This window comes from Amphibalanus amphitrite, unplaced genomic scaffold, assembly GCF_019059575.1.
Source record: "Amphibalanus amphitrite isolate SeventyFive unplaced genomic scaffold, NRLGWU_Aamphi_draft 000420F_arrow, whole genome shotgun sequence".
NCBI lineage: Eukaryota > Metazoa > Arthropoda > Thecostraca > Balanomorpha > Balanidae > Amphibalanus > Amphibalanus amphitrite.
In genome coordinates, this window is record NW_024881914.1 from 374,610 (window position 1) to 384,807 (window position 10,198).

Sequence of the window (10,198 nt, forward strand, 5' to 3'; positions counted from 1 at the left end):
CGTTTTTTCCGCGAAGCTCTAGCTCGATCAGGGGCCAAACGGCAAGGGGGGGTCCAACCGACCCCCCCCCCCCTACACATTAGAAGCTGGCAAACGCCGCACACCTGCGAGGGTTAAACTTTGGCATCTAAGGTCTCCCGTTACGCGGAATTGCGCGATCGGACGGTAGGGGTCGTTGACAGCGATAGCAAAGCTCAGTTTGTTACGTTCTCCGGCTATGTCAATACGCCCATTGACACATTCGGCCTAAATTTATATAAAAATACAGGGTGATCCAAAAAAATTAGAACCCCTAACTTAAAATGTCTTAAAGTCAGAAATTTTTCACTTTATTGACAAATTGCAAGCACCATTAGAAAGAGCGTTCAATTATCTATAAAACCACGTTGATTGAACCTAATTATTATTATAAATATTGCCCTAGACATATGCCTATAAAATTTGTGTCACGAAACTCAGTGAAACGGTTTTGAACATTATGCGCAAATTAGTGATTGACGGTTTGCTGTTCTGACTGGTTCTGACTATGTCTCTTGGTTCATGAATAAAAGTAGCTCATTTACGTGCTATTGTAAGGAAATGAAAGGCTGACGGCCTGCTGGGACCAGTTGTCCCAGAGACTGCTGGTCCGCGCAGTCGGAGCTGTCCCTAAGCAACTGCAGGCCTGCGTGACGGCCCACGGAGCTCGCGTTGAGCACATGCTGGGATGAACAATGGAAGCCAGGACCGTGTATCTGTTCTACTGTGTGCTTCTGTGTAAACTTTTATGAAATAAAATTGAATTTGGATGTGGTGTTATTCGCAAAAAGACAACAGATAGGGTGCTAACGGATTTCATCGCATCGTTAACATTTGGCGATTTCGTTTCACTCAGTTTTCTGACGCTAATTCCAAAAGCTAATAGTGTGCCAATGCTTTACAACATCCATGTACCAATTTGACGTGATTTTATAGAGGATTTAATGTTCTTTCTAATGGTGTTCGCAATTAGTCAATAAAGTGGATATTTTCGGACTTATAGACATTTTAAGTTAGGGGTTCCAAATTTTTTGGATCACCCTGTATATCGTGATAGCCGGTCCCGTAGCTCAGTTGGTAGGGCGTTGGACTCCGCGTGGTGAGAGCACACGTTCCCGGTTACAACAGTCCGGGTTCGAAGCGCGACGGGCGCTTGACATTTATGGGCCTCCTGACAGGTATGGTTGCAGTTGGTGGCAGGCCGTAGCCAGGTGAAGTCAGTGAGGGGACCGGCCGTGCGCGGCTATGTGCGCACGTTAAACTTTGGACTCTAAATTCTGCCATAGAACTGGAATTGCGCGATCGGAGGGTAGAGGGCGGGGTCACCGCAACAAGCTTCGCTTAGCGGTGGCTCTGTCCTTGTGAATCCTTCCCATCAAAAGGTTCGGACTAAAATTAAAAAAAAGATAGAGTCACCGCGCGCTGGTTTGCAAACACTGCTTTCTAGTCGATCAGCTGTCATCATCAGTGATTAGCAGAGAAACGTAAATATCGTTTTTTCCAGCTTATGGGGCGGATCGCCCCTCTTTTTACCTCCTAAGCCTGGACTAAGAAGGAAGGGAAGGTTTTCTTTTTCCACCGTCTGTCGTTAGAAGCATTGACGGGAAGGCGTCATTTCCTCACCTCACTGATGGTCATTTGTGTTAATACCGGTACCATGCCACTGCCGTCTCCCCGAGGCTCCGCCCACCGTCTTGGCGCCCGGTCATCCCGACCGGCCAATCCTATTGTTAGACACAATGCCGGGGGCGGAGCCTGCCACCAAGACAAAAGCCCATTGGATTACGACTTTGTTCCGCGGCCGGAATCGATAAGAATTGCCCGTCGGCGCCGGGACAGACGGCCGTAAGGGCGCAGTTACCGTGCTGGGGACTGGCACTTTGAGCCGTGTCGGTGTGCGGTGGCGGCGCGGTCTGGGCTGAAGACGGTGGCGAGAGCTGTATTCCGACAGACGACACGGCGCCGACCGGACGGGCTCGCCTCCCACCCGCCGACCTGTCGTCCGCCGCGCCCCGTCCGCTGTTCCGTAGTACGACGGTCCGCCCGCGGGCTCTCCGGCGACCCGCCGAGGTCCTCCGCTGACACGGGTCTTCAGACGGGTGCAGCTGCTGAGCGGAAACGGCGGTGTTTTTGAGCAGCTGAGCGGCCGCAGTGAACATTACAAAGTGTTGGGATTCCTACTGGACTCGAGCCGTTTATAAGAAGAGACTTGAGAGACTCACTGGCTCCATACGAACTATTTTTTAAGGAAACAGGACGTTTGTTCGGTTACGAAATCATCGCCACCTCCGTCAGCGGCAGGGAGACAACCAGAAACTCTGAGTGGTCCCCTCGGTGGTCTCCAGTCTCCCAGCTCCTACACTCGTCAGCATGGACGGAGCCGCGGCCGACACCCACATCAAGCGTCCCATGAACGCGTTCATGGTCTGGTCGCGCGGCCAGAGGCGCAAGATGTCCCAGGACAACCCCCGCATGCACAACTCTGAGATCTCCAAGCGACTCGGCGCAGAGTGGAAGATGCTGACCGAAGAGGAGAAGAGGCCGTTCATCGATGAAGCCAAGCGCCTCAGGTAAGGTGACAGTGGTGGGGGTGGTAATAAGTTAACAGGTGTTTAAGGTAGGGAAGAATGGGTAAAGGCGCCGTACTCATCTGTACGATACCTGACAGGTGAATGAATAAGAATCTCATCCAACTTCCACACACTTGTCATCGCACTAAAACTAGCCTTTGCATTGGCCGTATAAAATCGGACCTTTTTCATTCATAAAACCACAGATAACAGTAGTACTACTGTTATCTGTGATAAAACGTATAGTAATTAAAGCATCGCCGTTTTAACGTTGCAGCAACAAATAGTTAAATATTACTTGGTATTTACCGGTAGGCTGAATGGCTTCAAGAATTACTTTTTCATCATCAATTTTGCATAACCTTCTCTAACTTTCAAAAAGAAAATAAATTCGCCCGGGGCCCGAATGTCGCTGTGGGATAATTTGTCCGGGGATAGCGTGCCAGCTCGGCTTATGTGTTTTGAGCCAAACTCATTGTCGCATCTGTGGTTCGCAATAATGGTTCCAAGCGAAATGGTGTTTGATTGGTGGCGTATGGGACTTTTTATTAGGAGGAGGAGTTTAAAAAACGAGCCTCTACCATTGGGTCTTTGACCTGACCTCAGAGGTAACCGGTTGACCTGAGACCTTAAAATTGGGTGCCATTCACTGCGTGGTGCGCCATGCAATGGTGAACGCGTTTTTCTTTTATTCCGTGCAGCTAATAGCGCAGTTTATAGGGGCGAAACGACGAAAGGACTGGAGTTTCAACCCCTCTTATTTCGCTCACTGTATCATTTTCATGGAATGGACAAAAACATTTCTTCATAGGTATATCGTTATATTTCCGTTATCTAAGGTAATAATTTCAGCAGCCTCTAACTGGTTTATGTGCACTATATCTGGTAAAAACAATACAATATATGGCAATACGATGAGTGACGCCCGAGTTTCTAAGCCGAATACGGTCACCGATGCACCTTTTGCTATTTCCACCACAAACACTGCCCAACTGATGATTCGCACTGTTTGATGACGCACCGGGCACCGTCAAATGGGAACCAGATGAATCACTGATGTCCCGGCTGCACCTGCACGCGCCGAAGAGGACACACAACACATGCTTTGAGTAAGTAACCACACATTACACAGCGGTTTCTGTGAAAGAAAGCACGCAATACTGTCGGTTTCTCGATCACACAATAGCCACATAGACAATGACTGTCTTGACCTTTCTCGATACTTGGTCATTTGTCATTGGTCATTTATCGTGGGCAGAAATAGATAAGATGGAGCAGAGAACATCCATGTTCTTTGCTTTAGGGGAGTCGAGAACCCTGTTTTAGCTGTCTTTTTTTAATGATTTGTAAAGGACTGTGTGTTAATTGTCCCAGCGGGTGCATTGAGCTTGTGCTGTTTCCGTGGAAAGTCGCAGTTGACTAACGTAGACCGACTTAGCCTGGCGTCAACTGATTTAGATTGACGTGGACTGATTTAGACTAGCTTTGACTGGGGCGACGTCTGATTTACACTGACGTGGTCTGGCTTAGATTGACGTAGAGTGACTTAGATAATGACGACTGATAATGACGTAGACTGGTGTAACGTAAGCCGATATAAATGGTCAATAATTGAATGATGTAATGGTACATCGATTGATGTGGACTGATATAACCTGATGTGGTGTTGGCAGTGCAGCTTTAGTTACTGCATGTCGTCAATGACAGTAGGTATAAATGTAATATGATGCCTTACGCGAAATGAGTTACAAATTCTTTAAAGGGACCCTCCCACCTTAACATTAGATTTGAGTTGAGATAGCCAAAATGGGGTCCCTGGCTCACAATTACCGGTTTCGGCACTCACAACATCGCGAAATGCCTTAAATCGGAAATATTGAATTTCAAAATTGCAGCATTTTGATTCAGAGGGGCTAATGCATAGGAATACCCCTCTGAATGTGTGACGTCAGCGCAGATATCTAACGATTTTTAAATGTTTGACTAAAACGTTTTGTAGCACGCGGTGGTATATGCTGCTTTGCGCGCAACAAGTGCCGCACTTTCAGCTGCCAAACTATTGCTTCCAAATAAAGTCGCTAGGAACAGCGGAGATCCCAAAAAGTAAACAAAAGTAAAAGTCTAATATCTTGAAAACCGGTGATTATTTTTCGGTGAAATTTGGTAGATATTCGTTTTCGCTCTTTCTAACCGAGCGACATCACTTTCATGCCAATTCATAAACTTTTTTGAAGGTGGGAGGGTCCCTTTAAGACGACGGTTCGAATCGTAGGTATCGATGCAGAAGATGAAAGGACGTTAAATACAAACAAGGCAAAACAAAGCCGGATACTTCCTTCCGGTCTGCTCTCCGATGAATCACCGTAAGTCCCACACTGTAGAGCTATCAGACTCTCCATAATCCACCACTCAACATCTATTATACGTCAGCCGAGTGACACACGGCAAACCTTTGATATTTGAAGTGCTGTATTTAGCCGGAGCCAGACAGCTGATATGATGGTTGTTGCTCGAAGACAAAGGTGGATCCCGCCACCCTTCAGGGGTCCATTATCCTCTTCATTTCACGAGTGTCCGTAATGGCAGTTCGGTTGTGTGTAAACGACAATGGGGGCGATTGAATTTACTTAAACAATAGTGAGATAAGCTCTACCTGCTTCTCGGAAGAGCTTGAACGCTCTCTTTACACGGGCTCTGTTCGTAGTCCCTGCAATATAAACGCAGGCGGATCGAAAGGCGGTCTCGGACGCTACGGGGGGCATACCCTCCAAAACTAGCTCTCCAAATAAAAAGAAAACTCGGATTTCGCTCCCTTGCGTACCTACCGCCGTGCAGTTTAAAACAAACTTGCCGCGTTCTTGTACTCTTGCAGGACACTCTTGCAGGAACATTCTGGTAAACGATTCCATCAAATAAACGTTTCCATTACTTGAGATTAATTCAAATAGCATCCTGTGTTAAATACCATAGGCAACCTTCATAAGTCAACCATTGACTTATAATTGAGACTGGAGAGGTCACATGTGTAGCGGCTGTAGCCTGACCTCAGGCAACTCTTATGAAAAATATCCCAGCCCTACCGTTTGCGCTATGGAAAATTACTCTGGCCAGGCGAGGCTAAGGAACAAATCTCTTTTTTTATAGCGAGGATATTTTATATAATGAAAAGACTTTTGGAGAAATGTGAGGTAAGCCCCGCACACTATCTCAAATCACCTTTCTCGATACGCCCATCAATCAATGTATCATATTTATTTATGTTCTCGGCGTGCTGTTAAGCGTTCGTGCTCAGAGGCTTTAGCTGAAACTTCATTTCTGTTTTAGCCCAAGTGCTTTAGCTAAAACTTTATCGTTGCGAATTGTTCCACCCTCGGTGTGACAGCTTCGACAGGCCTCACTCTCTCAGCCCGCACCTATACGTATTTTTCTCCATCAATGTGCGGTGTCGACAGCTCGTGTCATTCCGTCGTGGCTCGATTGACAGATCTGTTTACCGAGCTGGCTGTTTGAGCGGGCGCCGAGCACCGAGCCGATAGAGCCGCGCAAACATGACATATGGCTCTGATTTCGGCCGGCTTGTTTTGCACAATCCCCGGAATTTATGATGCCGCGGAAGCCGTACAGGTTTAGATGCATTGTTAGATCGGCGACGATACTGTTTGGCAGGCGTGTGTGAGTGCGCTAAATCATGAAGATGATACTGTAGTTTTGTGACGTTTTCAGCGCGCAAGCGTAAAGCCTGCAGTCTTGAATAAAAGTCGCTGGTGGGCCCTATCGGGAGTTCCCGATAAGTCAGACAGATTTGTCTCACCATTGCTTTAGAATTTCAGATGTCAGGGATGATAACAACTGGGTGTCACGCGATGCAATTTTGACGGAAAGGGCCAACAATTTTTAGGTAACAACATGCCTTGGACAAATGCACGAGGTTATGCATTTTTCAGTTTTTCGTCACGTTATAGGTCGGGACGAAAGACCCTCCCCACGGTATAGGTGCCGTATCCACATGTCAAGAACGGCTGGACCGATTTCTCTGAAATTTGGCACACAACCACAGACCGGTTAATAGAGTGCCGTGCACATTGCTCAAGTCAGCTGGAAATGTCCCTGGAAAAAAAATATCACCGCAGTTCCGCACGTTCAGGGCTTACCATCTCGCTCGCTCCTCTGGCACCCCAAAGTTACGTACTCGTCAATATAACGAAAAAAAGCTCCAGTGCGGCCCGACCTGCAGTAACGTTTTCGAGAGGCTGATATCTCAGCAGCCACTGGGCCGCTTGGCATGCGGTCCGCTTTGTTAGGTAGCCTCATCCCAATTTAATCCCGAGTGTCGGTTTACCTACCTATCTAGTATTTTTAGACTCCAACGAGCCTAACCTAGTTAACTTCAACTGATGCCTTCGCTTAATTGTTGGCAATTTCGGATTAGCCATTGCCCTACCCTGCTATATACAAAAGCGTTTTTACATACATTTACATACTGCTTGTCGATAACGAATGAAGCGACGGCCGTTGTCCGCGGTAGTGGAACAGTAGGGTAGACCGGGGCAAGTCGCCCCGCCGAGGTAAAACGCCTCACCGATGTTTCTCGGAGCTGGCAGAGTTCTGGGGAAACATCATCTCTTCTATAAAACGTGCACTATATGATCATTATATGAGCAGACTGGAAAGAAATTGTGATGACTCTTTAGGGAGATATAGCCAAAAATGTGTTTTTGGAGTGATTTTTATGTTTTGTTGTCAGCTTATGTATCATGGCGTTCTTTTATGGTCCACATCAGGTTAACGACTTTTATATATTTTGAACAACTTTATCTAACGCTTTTAATGCCGGGTTGGTTTGTGTTAAATTATGCCTTGCTGGAGTGCAAGGCGTTGTTCTCTGACCGAACTACGTGATGGGGTAAAACGCCCCAGTAGGTCGCGGGGCAAAACGCCCCATGGGGCGTTTTACCTCATGTGTTATTCGGACTACCCGCTTCCTAATGTTCGGTAGCTGGCTAACAGTAAGTTTCAGTGCATTTATATGTACTTTTCTCTGCAACTAGATGGCAAAGGAAGTATTTTGTTAACATTTCCATTGCAATAATTTATTATTTGGCCTTATGAGGTAGGTGAAAAACCTGCTCATACAATAGTGTCATAGCTGAACACCTGATAGGATGGAAGGAGCTAACTTCAGTGCCGTGCTTCCCAAGGTCTAACAAACCTCTCGTATAAGATTAAAGTCAACTAGCATGTTTATTCTTTAATCTATAGTATGGGGCTTCTTGCCCCAGGCCGTGGGGCGTTTTGCCCTGGGGTTGGGGCAAAATGCCCCATTTGCAGTTGCTTCACAAATCACTTCCTAGCTAGGAGTCCGATCATAAGTGAATGAATTTGAGGGGTGGAATTTAAAGTAAAATGTCCAAAGAACGCATTGAGCACAAATTTGGACTTCCAGGTAATGTGGGACAAAAGTTAAGTACCAAAATAAATTATCTGGGGCGTCTTGCCCCAGGCTACCCTACATTCAGTGGCATTTCCTCTCATCCACAGGGCATTACATATGAAGGAGCATCCTGATTACAAGTACAAGCCTCGACGACGGCCGAAGCTGTCCGCGCCAGGGGTCAAGGTCGAGTCGAGGTCAGTTTCTGGGCCGCGGGTCAGCGGTGCTCGATATCCGACATCACAGTCTGGGGCGGCCACAAAGCCGCTATTGTTCTCTGTTTTGCAGCGCATCGTCTCGAGTGTGCGCAAACAGTAAAGGAAACCATTGATTGCCTTTTGATGACTCGAATGTCTGCTTGTTCTACTATCTGGTCTTTGTGTGTCTGTGCCCAAATCTACATAGACTTTGAATTTTGGTCAGTCATAAGAAGGTAAACCAGTGGTGTTATGTCTTCCTAGAACGATAGGGGCGTATTTACCGTCCGGCCCGCCCACCTGAGCCCGCCCCTCTCTGCCGGCAGGTTTCCGGTCGGGTTTCCGGAGCTGGACCGGGGTCCTTTCGCAGAGGTGGACCGGCCGGCGCCCTTCCCGCGGCCCTGGCTGCACGCCTGTGTGCCTCCAGAGCTGGAGCTGCTGCCGCGACCCGCGGCGCTGTTCGCCAAGCCCGGCCTGGAGCTGCCGCTGCTGCACGGCGCGCCCTGTCCGCCGCTGCGCGCGCCGCTCTTCGCCCCGCCCGTGTTCGATCCGCTGACGCTGCTCCGGTGGAGACTCGGCTCTGGTTTCCCACAGAGCCACCCGGCGGCGCGACTGGACACTGTGAGTTACGCACCGCCGCCGCCAGAGGCGCTGCCGCCGCGGTGGGAGAGAGCGGCCAGCCGCGAACAGTCGGAGGAAGAGGAGGAGATCGATGTGACGGACGTGGGAGGCGGCAGCGATGACCCCGTCGACCTGTCGACGTCAGCAGCAACGGGCCACGTGGTCTGAGGCAGCAGCAGAGCTTCGACGAGTATGAGTATGGAGGCAATTTTCTGAGGGGCGGGACCGTTTATGAGGGTCCCAGTTCGTCCTACCGCTAGCTTCTGCGGACGCTATGTGAGAGGATGTGCTGAGCATTTAGGCACAGGGTAGCCGCTTCTGCGACCTCCAGACATGTGATGACGATGTATGCGGGACGCGAGTTGTTTGCCGAGGAACGAGTAAGGAGGTTTGCCGGGAAACGAGTGCCGCGAATGAACGGCTCCCAAGGAACGCACTAACCAAGCCAAATATTGTTCCAATAAGCCGTTTTATCCAGGCAAAGTGAAGGAAGTAGCTTTCAGTACTCCATATTTGCTCGCTGGCATTTAACTGAGCATGCAGGTGGATCGCAAGGGTTGTTAACCCTGGAGGTGCTAAGCCATCTTGAGCCGGCACGTCGCATTTCGCATAGTAAATGCTTTGCAGTTCGTACCCACATATCTGCAACATGGGAACAGTATTTAGTACCAGCGTCAATGTCCTGCAGCTGGATGAACGACAATCGTTTGACACTAACGTCTAATACAGCTTGGATTCAGCGTGCCAATTCTGCAAAGTCGCTGGTGCTAATTCAGAAGCTGAAATGCAATCGTCCTGCTAGAACCACCGGATCATATACAGGCTTAGCTTAGCGCAAGCCATTGAGCTCTGTAGCTTCGCTGCCAATCCGCTAGCATAGTTAGGACTGTCTCCATAAGCGGTGTTGCAGCGATTGCTCGTTGTCGATTACGATAGTTGCAGTGCAATTGACCCCGTGCAATGTGTCCGTTTGAAGAACTGAACGATGTCTGTGCTGCAGTTGTTTGAAAATAAAACAGACGACGAACCACAAGTGGAAGCGTTACACCATAAATGCCTCTCAGTCACAACACAACGTTCTTTCACCGACCAGCAACTAGCCAAACAATGAACTTCCAATGTCACCCGCCGAGAGGCTGACAAGACACAACACTCAGATAGACAACAGACCGGACCCCCGCGGCCTGCTGTCCCTCAGTTCGGCCCGGGGCCGCTGTGACCTGTCCAATTACCATCAGCCCGTGACCTGCGGGGTCACCAGACTGTCCCCACACAGCGGGGTCCTTTGGAACGCGCGGCGGCCGGCAGAGGTGCTCTCAGTGGGAGGTCCATGTGTCATGGAACAGGTGTCAGAGGGCTGA

At 48.8% G+C, this 10,198-nt stretch overlaps 1 protein-coding gene across 1 annotated transcript; it reads left to right on the forward strand.

Moving 5' to 3' along the window:
* The first annotated feature begins 1,837 nt into the window (after positions 1 to 1,837).
* LOC122391070 (transcription factor SOX-21-like) lies at positions 1,838 to 9,891 on the forward strand. The gene is made up of 3 exons (XM_043384634.1): positions 1,838 to 2,588; positions 8,127 to 8,216; positions 8,543 to 9,891. Exons 1-3 carry the CDS (start codon positions 2,389 to 2,391, stop codon positions 9,003 to 9,005), a joined length of 753 nt encoding a protein of 250 aa, XP_043240569.1. The 5' UTR covers positions 1,838 to 2,388; the 3' UTR covers positions 9,006 to 9,891.
* Positions 9,892 to 10,198: the final 307 nt, after the last annotated feature.